This window comes from Orcinus orca, chromosome 10 (assembly GCF_937001465.1).
Source record: "Orcinus orca chromosome 10, mOrcOrc1.1, whole genome shotgun sequence".
NCBI classification, from domain to species: Eukaryota; Metazoa; Chordata; class Mammalia; order Artiodactyla; family Delphinidae; genus Orcinus; species Orcinus orca.
The window spans coordinates 55,554,125-55,568,074 of NC_064568.1; the positions used below are offsets into that span (position 1 = coordinate 55,554,125).

The following is a 13,950-nucleotide window of genomic DNA, read 5'->3' on the forward strand; positions in this document are numbered from 1 at the left end:
AGTCAAAACCCGTCTTGAATATTCGGAAACCTTCTGCCAGCTTGTCTGATGTCAATTTGTTTTCTGGCACTGCTTCTTCTACATCCTCTTCCTCATCTAGCCCTGGTTCAGAAGCACTCATCTGTTAAATCCTCTCGTGTGGTGTCTCTTAGCTCTTGAATTTCTCCAAGATCCATATCTTGAAACTCTTCGCCCCCCACCCTTTTTGCCTTATCCACAATCTCTTTCATGATTTCCTTGATTGGCTCCATCGTAAATCCTGTGAAGTCATGCACAACATCTGGTCACAGTCTTCTCCAGCAGGGATTTATTGTTTCAGGCTTGATGGCTTTCACGACTTTTTCTATAACAACAATGGCATCTTCAATGGTATAATCCTTCCAGACTTTCACAACGTTCTATCAGGATTCTCTTCCACAGCGTTGACAATCCTTTCCATAGAGCACTGTGAGTAATGAGCCTTACAAGGTCCTTATGACCCTCTGAATTAGAGACGTTGTGTTTGGGGGGCAAGTAGGCCACTTTGACGCCTTCAGTGTTGAACTCATGGGGTTTTGGGTGGCCAGGGGCATTGTCTAATATCAGAAGAACTTTAAAAGGCAGTCCTTTCCTGGCAAAGTACTTCCTCACTTCAGGGACAAAGCACAGATGAAACCAATCCAGAAAAAGGCTTCTTGTCATCCAGGCCTTCTTGTAGTACAACCAAAAGACTGGCAGCCTGCTGTTTACCTTTTCCCTTCAAGTCTTATGGGTTCGCAGCTTTATGGATAAGGCCAGTCCTGATCATAAACCCAACTGCATTTGCACAAAATCATACAGTTAGCCTATTCTTTCCTGCTTTAAATCCTGATACTCGCTTCTTTTGCTTACTAACAAATATCCTTTGTGGCATTTTTTTCCAGAATGCACTTTCGTTTGCATTAAAAATCTGTTCAGGCAGACATCCTTTCTCCTCAGTGATTTAATGGTGTCTGGGAACTTGTCTCTTGCCTCTTGGTCAGCGAAGCTGCTTCTCCTGTTATCTTGACATTTAAGCCAAACCTCTTTCTAAAATTATCCAACCATCCTTTGCAGGCATTAAATTCTCCAACTTTAGATCCTTCACCTTCCATTTGCTTTAAGTTGGCAAATAATGACCTCACTTTTTCTTGAATCATATTAGAGTCTAAGGTATGTCCTTCTGATAGCAAACCTGCACCCACATTAAGGCCACATCTTCAAGATAAAAAGGTACTGCACAAAAAGTGCAAGGTTTTTCACATGCTGGTGTAACCACAGTGACGGCTTCACAAATTTCCTTTCCTTCTCTTTTTTATTTTTAAACAATGCTTGGATTCATCCATCTTGAAATGGTGGCAACTTCAGCTGCAGACCTCAATTTATGGTACATAAAGCATGACTTATTTCTTGGGAGCACTTCCAACATCACGAGTGGCACTTTGTGGGTCCCATGGTGTTATTCAGGGTTTATGGTATTGCAGTAAATATTATGGAAAATATTGGGCTGGCCAAAAAATTCATTCAGTTAGTGAATACATTGTTCAATAAAATTCTTGGTAAAAATGAAAATCGTGTCTTTTATTTTTACTTAAAACCGAATGAACTTTTTGGCCAACCAAATACATGAGAACCACGAGAAAGAACTTTCTACTGTGATATGCAACTTAGTGGAAAGACGAAGTGCTCATGTAGAGGTGACTGGTGTCACAGCGTTTTAAGCAGATGTGCACTACATTTGGGCTCACTGCTACAGCAGCAGGAGATGGCTAGGAAAGTATTACCGTAGTACAGTGTGTATCACAGTTATCTTTATGCAATCATGGTTTAATACTGCATCTTTATGCTTGTTTACATTTCTCTTGACTATGAATGGTTCCACATACAATCTGTGTTTGCATACATTTTGATAAATTTTAACTTTTTATAATAGATTTGTGCATATTTCATGGTAGTAAATGATAAAATAGACTAGTATCTACATATATTTTAATCATTCATGACACACCTTTTTCTTAATTTTTTCAATATTTCTAGGCTATGCAGTTTATCTGTGAATTTTTTCAAGTTGTCACAAATCTCCCCAAAACTTTCCATATATTTATTAAGTAAATTTGTTGAAATCTGCATGTAAGTGGACTCACGCAGTTCCAACCCACGTTGTTCAAGGGTCAGCTGTATAGAAAATTACTTCAAGATATCATTTTGATATGAGCAAAAGTATACATGTGTGTGTATTAGTAAAAATCATTGGCACAACTGTTGGATTTTTAAAAAATGTTCAATCTGGAATTCCATAATTGAATAATTATATGTAAATATTTATTCATAGATATGTTTTAGAAACCTTAATATTGTGGTAATGAAAAATGGAAAGAGCTATGGACATTAATTGTAAAGTTTTAGGGTTACATTTAACATTAAAGAAAAATGTATAGAAATTTAATTTATCAATATAGAATTTTAATTCACAATGAACATGTAAAACAAACAAAAAGGATAAATACCCATGAATATAAGAGAAAATAAATGCTTGCTATCTAAAAGCAAATTTTGTAGTAAAAAAACTATTTGCATAAAACATAGAAATCTAGAGGAGCAGGTTATTATATTTATACCTACAACTGGCTGGCCACATGTAAACTGCCCTTTTTCCTGTGCTTAGCTGTGTGCTTGAAATAATCCCTTCTTCTGGAGTACACTTTTTCCCTACTGATGAACGTACAAGACCATCTACCAACACAGATGATTCTTCAACTAGGAGAAATTCCCACCTCTTTTGCAAATCCATAGTCACCTTAGTCTATAGAACTTTCTAACTTGTACTGATATTATGGTTACTTCTATATATGTGTAAGCACTCTGCAAGGCTAAGATGTGCCTCAAGGCAGGGACCATTTTTCATATGTACAGGTGCTCAATTTTTTTATAGTTAATTAAATATATATGTATTTTATTCAAAATATTATATGGATCTGAAATATACATTGTACCTGAACAAATTAGTATAATGTATTAATTGAAATACATAGAATATTTACATGGCATAAGTTACTATACTAGACAGTGTAAAATATAAAACACTTATATTCTCAGACCTTCAGTTTCTTTACTGATAACCCAGGAGTAATATATTGGTATACTGTGAGATTTAAATAATATAATCTACATAAATAAAGCTCCTAAAACAATGTCTGGTGGATTTTAGATAATCAGAAATGTTCTCTTCCATTTTAGCTAATTGGTATGTGTGTTAGAGAAAGAGAGAGACCTCCTTGTAGTACTAGGAAAAATAGTTCATTGATGATATGTTCCACTATTGTCTCTTTTTAAGTGATTCCATCATTATTCCATTTAAATAATTATTTGTCTTTCAAACATAGTTGGAAATAATTGATGAGTAATGATAAAATAGCAAAATGTTTCAAAAGAGAGGAAAAAATAAGATCGTGGCCCAGCGAAACCTGATAGCAGTTACAAGATAGAATAAGTTTTGTTGTATCTAAAATTTTTTTTCCTCCCTGTTCTTTTGAAGACCTCTGATAACAATAAAAATCACAATGAAATATTAATCTGTACAAATGGCTAAAACTGCACAAAAAGAAACACAGAAATTAAAATTGGATCCAAAGGACCCTGATCATATATTGAGAGTTAATGATAACAGAATAGAAATTTATGTTTCTCCTCAAAACGTAAGTCATTCTTATGTAAAATTTCCAGTAGGGAGATGAATTGGGAACAGAAATATCCAAACTGTTGTTCAAGGAACATTTTATGCTCAAAAGTTGCGGAATCGTCTTCCAATGCAAGAGAACCACTCTAATTTCAAATGCCAAAGGGAAATTCTAATGTAATACTTAAAAACAAAACAATCACTAGTGGTTTCTCTGATAGTAACAGTAGGTCCATGTTCAACTTCAGCAGCATTAACTACTTTCTAAGAGCTGCATTCTCCCTAGTGAGAAAGGTTTAATTTCCTCCCTTCAGAAATCTCTGCATGTAAGGACCCTCACATACAGAGTGAAAAGCAGTTAACCGGAAATGTAGATTTGGATAATTAAAAGGGCCTCTTCTGAGCTACATCCAAATCATATTTTTAAAGTATAAAAGAGAAGCTGCAGGTAGAAAATGAAAATGTTCCAAATGAGTAGCGATGGTTATGCCTCATGACCCATAACAGATGTTAAAATTTTTATTTACAACCATATTAGAGAGAGGTACAAATATTAATATAAATCAATGGCTTCTCTTCTTTAAATAATTTTTCTAAAGCTTGTCCATTCATGGCCTCAGAAAAACTGTCAGTATGTTCTTTAAACATGACAGCTGAGAGCATTTTCTTAAATACAAAAAGGACAGTCCAGTTTTCTGTCTGTCAGTAAAGAGCTTGGAAGTCACCACTCCGTCCTAACAACAAGTAAAAGGATGAACAGACTGAAAATCAATAACTCTTCTTAGATCCCTCAGGGAGTGAGTTCACAGGGCAAACCACTGCCCCCAAATTTGGAGAGACAAATTGCTTACTGGCAAATTAAAAGAACCACAATTTACTGGAGTTGAAACCTTGCCAAGAGCCAATGCCTGGGAGGGAAATAGGAACTGAAATCCACGAAGTGCTGGAGGCTCAGTGTGAACAAGCCTGAGAGAGAAAAACCCCAGAGGGATCCAGTCCTGGGGGAGGGAGATGTACTTTGGTGAATTTACCTCCAGAAGCTCCATCAAGTTCTCACAGTGCCAACTGGGAAAATTATTCCCTGTGCTTCAGGCAGTGGGAGGAAAAAAGTAAGGGTTCTGAAATATGCCAGAGCTTTCAATTCTTCTAACAAGGCCTGTCCTCAAGAGAAACTATTTTACCAGAACCTAACCTACTGGGGTTTTTTCAGAGCCTAACCAGCCTGGAAGAAGGGAAATGCCCAAATCCAGCCTGTTGTAGCCTTCCATGTGGGGGAAGGGAATTCCAACTCCAGCCCCCTTTAGCCATCATGGACCACCTAAGTGGTAAAAAAAAATGAGAAGCACTCATTAAACTCAAAGCCCAGGACTGAGACCTAATCACAGGACTCCAAAATGCCTCCCCTACCCCACACACCTTACCACTGCACTAGTAAAGGCCTCTTTAACACAGTTCTTTTTACCTGGTACATCATATTCACCTTTCCACAAAAAATTACAAGGCATACTAAAAGGGAAATCACAGTTTGAAGTGACAGAGAAAGCGCTGGAAGCAGACCCAGATATGGCATAGATGTTGGAATTATCAGACTGTGAATTTAAAGCAACTACAGTTAATATACCAAGGGCTCTAATGTTAAAAGTAGACAACTTGCAAGAACAGGTGTGCAATGTAAGCAGAGATAGAGAAATTCTAAGAAATAATAAAAAAGAAATACTAGAGATCAAAACACTGTAACAGAAATGAAGAATGCCTTTGATGGGCTCATCAGTAGACTGGACACAGCTGAGAAAAGACTCTCTGACCTTGAGGATACATCAATAGAAACTTCTAAAACCTATAAAGAAAAAAGAAAAAAGACTGAAAAAAAAACTGAACAGAATACCCAAGATGTATGGGACAACTACAAAAGTGTAACACACGTGTAATGGGAATACCAGAAGGAAAAGAGAGAGAGAAAGGGACAGAAGAAATATTTTAATTAATAATGACTGACAATTTCCCCAAATTAATGTCAGACACCAAACCATAGCCCCAGGAAGCTCAGAGAACACCAAGCAGGACAAATGCCAATAAAAACTACACTTAGGCATGTCCTACTTAAACTGCAGAAAAATCAAAAATAAAGAAAATTCTTGACAGAAGCCAGAGAGGGGAAATTCTTATCTTTGCTCCTTACCTATAAAGGAGGGAATATAAGAATTTCATCCAGTTCCTCTCAGAAACCGTGCAAGCGAGAGGAGAGTGGAGTGAAATATTTAAAGTGTTGAGAGGAAAAAACCCACGAAATTAGAACTCTGTACCCTGTAAAGTTATTCTTCAAAAGTAAAGGAATATACAAATTGTGAGACAAAGAAAAATTGGGGGAATTTATTGCTAGAAGTCCTGCCTTACAAGAAATGTTAAAAGAGAGACAGAGGGACTTCCCTGGTGGTGCAGTGGTTAAGAATCTGCCTGCCAAAGCAGGGGACACGGGTTCGAGCCCTGGTCTGGGAAGATCTCACATGCTGCAGAGCAACTAAGCCCGTCCACCACAACTACTGAGCCTGCACTCTAGAGCCTGTGTGCCTAGAGCCCGTGCTCTGCAACAAGAGAAGTCACTGCAATGAGAAGCCCATGCACCGCAACGAAGAATAGCTCCCGCTCACCGCAACTAGAGAAAGCCCACGAGCAGAAATGAAGACCCAACACAGCCAAAAATAAATAAATAAAAATAAATAAATCTATTAAAAAATTATAAAAGAGATAGAAAATGGTATAAACCAGAAATTTGGATCTACATAAAGGAAAAGCAGCAGAGAATGACTAAGTAAAAGTAAAAACTTTTATTTTTCTCATTCTTAATGTATCTAACAGAAAATACTTTGTTCAAAATGATAGCAACAATATATTCAATAATATATAGTGTGTGTGTGTGTGTGTGTGTGTGTGTATGAAATGAATGACAACAATGATACAACGGACAGAAGAGGAATCAGGAAATTTCTGTTAATATAAGGTACATTCATTACTCATGAAGTTATAAAGTGTTACTTGAAAGTGGACTTGGATAACTGTAAATGAATATTGCAAACTGTAGGAAAACCACTAGAAAAATTAGAAAGAAAGAATAATTGATATGCTAAGAAAGGAGAGAAAACAGAATTATATGAAGTGTTCAATTAACACTACAAAAGGCAGAACAGACTATAAACTACTTCATTTAACAACAGCAGATACACATTCTTCTCAAGCTTGCTTGGAACATTCACCATGATAGACTACATTCTGGGCCGTAAAACATACCTTAAAAAGTTAAAGAAATAGATATCATATAGGGTTGGCCAAAAAGTTCGCTCGGGTTTTTCCGTAAGATGTTTGGGAAAAACCTGAACGAACTTTTTGACCAATCCAATCCAATAATCTGCTCTCATATCACAACGGAATAAAAGTAGAAATCAAAAACAGAAGGATAACTGGAAGATCCCCAAATACTTGGAGCTTTAACAACACATTTCTAAATAACATATGGGTCAAAAAAAATCTCACAAGAAATTTTAAAATATTTTGAATGAGATGAAAAAATAAATATGGCTTATCAAAATTTGTGAGATACAGTGAAAGCAGTGTTTAGAGGGGAATTTATAGCATTAAATGCATATATTATGAAAGACCAGAGATCTAAAACCAGTATGCCAAGCTTCCACCTTAGGAAGCTAGAAAAAGAAGAGCCAGTTAAATCTAAAGTAAACATGAGAAAAGAAATAAAAATTAGAGGAGAAACAAATGAAATTGGAAACAGGAAATCAATAGAGAATATTAATAAAACCAAAAGCTGTTTCTTTGAAAAATCAATAAAATCAGTAAGCCTCTAGCCAGGCTAACTAAGAAAATAAAAGAGAAAACAGAATACTAGTGTCGAAAAATGAAAGAGAGGGCATCACTACAGATCCCATGGACTTTAAAAGGATAATAAATAAATGTTATGAATAACTCCATGCCCACAAATTTGATAACCTAGATGAAATGGACAAATTCCTTGAAAAACACAATCTGCCAAAAGTCACACAGGAGAAATAGACAATCTGAAGAGCCTGTATCTGTTTAAAAATTGAATCAATATAATAAACTTCCAAAACAGAAAGCATCAAGCCCAGGTGAGTTCTCTGGTGAATTCTACCAAACATTTAAGGAAGAAACTATACTCATTCTCTATAAACTCTTTCAGAAGATAGAAGCGAACAGAATACTTCCTAATTCATTCAATGAAGCCAGTATTACCTGAAATACCCAAACCAAATAAAGATATTACATGAAAACCACAGAGCAATCAATATTTCTCATGAACACAGATGCAAAAATCCTCAACAAAATATTAGCAAACCAAATCCACCAATGTATAAAAAAGAATTACACACCACAATCAAGTAAGATTTATTCCAGGTATTCGAGGCTGGTTCAACATTCAAGATCAATTAATGTAATCCATTACATCAATAGGCTAAAGAAGAAAAGTCACATGATCATATCAATAGAAGCAGATAAAGCACTTGACAAAATCCAACATCCATTCATGATAAAAACTCACAGCAAACTAGGAATAGAGGGAAACTTCCTCAATTTGAGGAGAATCTACAAAAAATCTACAGCTAACATCATCCTTAATGGTGAGAAATGCAAAGCTTTCCCACTAAGATCAGGAGCAAGTCAAAGACATTCCCGCCTCACCACTCCTTTCAATATTGTACCGGAACTCCTAACTAATACAAGAGGACAATAAAAGAAAGAAAAGATACAAATTGAGAAGAAATAAATAAAACTATCTTTGTTTGCACATAACATGGTCATCTAAGTAGAAAATCCAAAAGAATCAAGGAAAATACTCCTGGAAGAAATAAGTGATTAGAGCAAAGTTGCAGGATACAAAGTTAATATTAACACAAGAATCAATTGTTTTCCTATTTACCAGCAATGAACAAGTGGAATTTGAAATTGAAAACACATTACCATTTATATAGACACCCCCCAAAATGAAATACTTAGCCATAAATCTAAAATATGGACAAGATTTATACTAGGGAAGCTATAAAACTCTGATGAAAAATGAAAGATCTAAATAAATGGAGAGATATTCCATGTTCATGGACAGGAAAACTCAATACTGTCAAGATCTCTGTTCTTCCAAACTTGATCTATAGATTCAATGCAATCTCAATCAAAATCTCAACAAGTTATTTTGCAGATATCAAGCTGATTCTAAAGTTTTTATGGAGCGACAAAGACCCAGAAAAGCTAACACAATATTGAAGAAGGGCAAAGTTGAAGAACTGATCCTACCTGACTTCAAGACTTACTAAAAAGCTACAATGATCAACAGTATAATATTGGGAAAATAATAAAAATAGATCAATGGAACAGAATACAGAGCCCAGAAACAGACCCAACAAATATAGTCAACTGATCTTTGACAAAGAAGCAAAGACAATATAATGGAGAAAAGCTAATGTTTTCAAAAAATGCTGTCGGAACAACTAAATATCCACATGGCGTGCACACACACACATACACACACAAAAGAATCTAGACACAGACCTTACACCTTTCACAAAAATTAACTCAAAATAGACCACACATCTAAATGTAAAATGCAAAACTATAAAACTCCCAGAGAGTAACATAGGAGAAAATCTAGATGATTTTGGACATGCTGATAACTTTTTTTTTTTAATGGTACAGAGAGGGGTAGATTTTATTTATTAATGTAGTGATTAAAAACATTTAAGAAGAGGAGCAAAAAAGCAAAAACTCAGAAAAAAAATATACTCAAGGCACTTATAAGGAAATGTTATAGGAACTTTGAATACCATTCCCAGACCACATGCTTCTAAAACAACAAGTATTCACAGTTCCAAATAATCTCAGCCCTTGATATTCAGATAGTCCAGAAGTGCAGATACGCCCCAAATCTCAGCTTAGGAGAAGGATTTCCAAACACTCAGTTCATCATGATTTACATTCAGAGGAGTAGTTGCTGCAAAGGAAGAGCAGCCCACAGAAACCTTCTGCATCTTTAGCTGAGGCACAAAGAACAGAAAAAGACAGGAAGACACTTTCTATCCATTTCTCCTTTCCCACACCTTTGCTTTACAGTCAGGAAAAACCCTCAACAGAAGTACCCAGATTCCCAGACTGATAACTTTTTAGATATAATACCAAAGGCAAGATGCATGAAAGAAATAACTGATAAGCTGGATTTCATTAAAATTAAAAACTTCTATTCTACAAAGAACACTCTCAAGAGAATAAGACAATCCACAGAGTGAGAGAAAATATTTACAAAATACGTATCTGATAAAGGACTGCTATTCAAAATATACAAAAAATCTTAAAACTCAACAATAAGAAAATGAACAACTGGATTACAAAATGAGCAATAAACATACAACTTACAAAAGAAGATTCAAAGATGGCAAGTAAGTATATGAAAGGATATTCATCATCATATGTCATGAGAGAACTGCAATTAAAACAATAAGATACCTCTACACACCTATTAGAATGACCCACACCAAGGATGTGTAGCAACAGGAATTCTCATTTATTGCTGGTGGGAATGCAAAATGGTACAGCCACTTTGGAAGATACTTTGACAGTTTCTTACAACACTAAACATATTCTTACTATGTAATCCAGCAACTGCACCCCCTAGTATTTGCTCATTTACTCAAGTGAGCTGAAAACTTATGCCCACACAAAATCCTGCACACGGATGTTTACAGCAGCTTTATTAATAATCGCCAAAACATGGAAGCAACCAGGATATCCTTCAGTGGGTGAATGGATAAATGAACTGTGGTACATACAAACAATGGAATATAATTCAGTGCTTAAAAAAGAGCTATAAAGACATGGGGAAACATAAATGCATATTACTAAGTGAAAGAAGCCAATTTGAAAAGCTACATACCATATGATTCCAGCTATATCACATTCCAGAAAAGGCAAAACTATGGTGACAGTAAAAAGAACAGTAGAGGAGTCAAGATGGTAGAATAGGAGGACATGGAATTCATTGCTCCTCACAAGTACACCAAGAATACACCTACAAATGGAACAATTCTCACAGAGCACCTGCTGAACATGAGTGGAAAACTTCAGACACCTAAAAGGACAAGAAAAATCCCCTCAACAACTGGGTAGGATGAAAGAAAGAAGAAAAAAAGAAAAGAGGAATCAAATAAGGGACCAGCAGCCCTGGCAGAAAGATAAAGGTGAGGGGAGGTTTCCACACTCAGAAAAACTCCCTCATGGTGGGGAAATCAGCTGGGACAGAAAAGGAACTTCGGGGGATCAAAGGAGAATGCAGTGGGTGGTTTGTGGAAGACAGGACAAAGTAAGAACTGCATGCATGATCTACACCACAGCTCTGCGCATTCCAGTCTGAGTCATGAGTGGCCAGTTGCAAAGGGGGGCTGGGTGCTGGAAAGTGGGATTTGGAGCATGGATCCAGGGAAGGGACAGCTGTTAGCTGTGAAAAGATAGCCAGAAGGGACAGGAGTAAGGAGATCCACAACCAGGAAAGTCTGTGGAAAAAGCCTGGGACACCACAGAAGCAAGGCGTATTGTTGAGTAGTGCGCAAGGGACAGAGCCACCATTACAACCCCTTTCCCCACCCACTGGCTTCTTCAGCTTCCGGGGACACTGGGAGGGGCTCCCATCTAAGTGGGCCTGCCTGCCCCTCAGGCCAGGGTCTCCTTCGCCCGTGTAGGTTCTGGGGGCCTGAGCGCTGCCCATCCCAAAGTCTCCTTGGGAATCAGCCCTGGGCACCCATGCCTGGGACAACAGTCTGCCGATGCTGGCGGGGGCTGAGTGCTAAAGTGAGGGGTTGGTAGAACGGATATGGGGAGAGGAGCACTGTTGGCTGTGCAGATACAGCAGAGAGGACAGGAGTGAGGGGATGCATGGCCAGGAATGCCCCTAGAAGAAGTGTGGCCTGCCTGGAAAGCGAGGCGCCATAGTTGAGAGGCACATGGGGGGCAGGGCCACCACCACGCCCACACATCAGTGCCTGCCTCCGTGAGCACTGGGAGGGATTCCCACCAGAACGAGTGCACCACAGTCTGTTGCAACTGCCTGCTGGTTCATGCCACTGCAGGCAACTCACGCACAACCCAATTGTAGCCGCCGTACCCCTCCCCAGCCTGAGTGAGTAAGTGTGCCCCAAGCAGCTGCTGCTTTTGCTCCCTCTTGCCTGGGCAAGGAACAGATGCCTGAGGGTGGCCCACATGCAGAGGTGGGGCTAAAACCAAAGCTGAGCCCCAGGAGTAGTGTGACTAAGGAAGAGGAATGAAAACCTCTCTGTGCAGCTACACAAGCTGTGGATTAAATCCCTGAGAATGGCTTGGTAAATCCTGTGTCTGTGGAATACCTGAATAGACGAGTGTTCCCACAATTGAGACCAATCTAGCCTTTGCAGCAGTGGACTTTGGGGGCAAGTACACGTGGGAGTTGAGCCAGGTCAGAGTCTGAGCTGGCCCCACAGTGCCCAAAGCAGGTCCAGACCTACCTAGAAGTACTGGAAGGCCTCCTGGGGAGGTGGGGGATGGCTCTGGCTCATGGTGGGAGCAAGGACACTGACAGAGGAGGCCCCAGGAAAATATTATTATTACTGTTATTCTTTTCTTCTTTGTTTCGTTTTGTTCAGTTGTTGGTATTGTTGCTTTTATTTTTCTTTTTTTAATATATATATTTTTTACTTTTCTACTTTTACTTCACTTTTTTGCTGTTTTGTGGGTTTTCTTTATTTTTGATTGTTTTTATGCTTTGTTTTTGTTTCATTTTTTGTTAGTTTAGTCCTTATTGACTGTTCTCATTTTTGAATTCTTTTGTTTGTTTTATTTTATTTATTTATTTATTCTGTGTCTGTGTGTTGCCGCTTTTGTTTGCTGCTGTTTTTGGCATTTGTCTTCGGTTTTGTTTGCCTGTTTGCTTTCTTTTTCTTTTATTTTCTCTCAGGCTGCAATGTGCAGCTTGCGGGCTCTTGGTTCCCTGGTCAGGGGTTGGGCCTGGGCCTTTTGGTGTGTGGGGGGTGACAAGTCCAGGACACTGGACCACCAGAGAATTCCCGGGCCCAGGGAAGATTAATCGGCATGTGCACTACTGGAGGTATCCATATCAACACCAAGAGCTGGCCCCACACAACTGCCTGCAGGATCCAGTGCTGGACACCTCACAACAAACAACCAGCAAAACAGGAACACAGCCCCACCCATCAGCAGACAGGCTGCCTAAAGTTGTAGTAAGCTCACAAACACCCCAAACATACCCTGCCCGTCAGAGGGAAAAGATTCAGCTTCACCCACCAGAGTGCAGGCACTAGTCCCTTCCACCAGGAAGCCTACGCGAGCCCCCAGACCAACCTCACTCATCAGGGGGTAGACAGCAGATGCAAAAGGAACCACAACCTTGCAGCCTGCAGAAAGGGGACCATAAACACAGTAGGTTAGACAAAATGAGATGACAGAGAAATATGTTGCAGATGAAGGAGCAAAGTGAAATCCCACAAGATCAAATAAATGAAGAGGAAATAGGCAATCTACCTGAAAAAGAATTCAGGGTAATGAAAGTAAAGATGATCCAAGATCTTGGAAACAGAATGGAGGCATGGAACCAGAAAATATAAGAAATGTTTAACAAGGACTTAGAAGAACTAAAGAACAAACAATCAGTGATATACAATACAATAACTGAAATGAAAACTACAATAGAAGGAATCAAGAGCAGAATAACTGAGGCAGAAGAATGGATAAGTGAGCTGGAAGATAGAATGGTGGAAATAACTGCCGAGGAGCAGAATAAAGAAAAAAGAATGAAAAGCAATGAGGACAGTCTCAGAGACCTCTGGGACAACATTAAACACACCAACATTCAAATTATAGGGGTCCAGAAGAAGAGAAAGGGAAAGGGCCTGGGAAAATATTTCAAGAGATTATAGTTGAAAACTTCCCTAACATGGGAAAGGAAATAGTCAATCAAATCCAGGAGGTGCAGACAGCCCTATACAGGATAAACCCAAGTAGAAACATGCCGAGACATATATTAATCAAATTAACAAAAATTAAATACACAGAAAAAATTACTAAAAGCAGCAAGGGAAAATCAACAAATAACCAACAAGGGGATCCCCATAAGGTTATCAGCTTGATTTTTCAGCAGAAACTCTGCAGGCCAGAAAGGAGTGGCAGGAGGACATATTTAAAGTGATGAAAGGGAAAAACCTACAACCAAGGTTACTCTA

The 13,950-nt window shown here is 38.3% G+C and overlaps 1 protein-coding gene across 6 annotated transcripts in view; it reads right to left on the reverse strand.

The window, feature by feature from the left end:
• Nucleotides 1–13,950, reverse strand: part of ZCWPW2 (zinc finger CW-type and PWWP domain containing 2) — a 139,785-nt gene that overhangs the window by 32,327 nt on the left and 93,508 nt on the right. The window contains exon 5 of one of the 6 annotated variants that reach the window (XM_049715952.1): nucleotides 9,382–13,125. The exons of the other annotated variants lie outside the window; for them this stretch is intronic. Coding sequence (XP_049571909.1) covers nucleotides 12,941–13,125 — 185 coding nt within the window. The 3' untranslated portion in view covers nucleotides 9,382–12,940. Of the gene's footprint in view, nucleotides 1–9,381; nucleotides 13,126–13,950 lie in introns of those variants that run through there. 6 annotated transcript variants of the gene reach the window in all.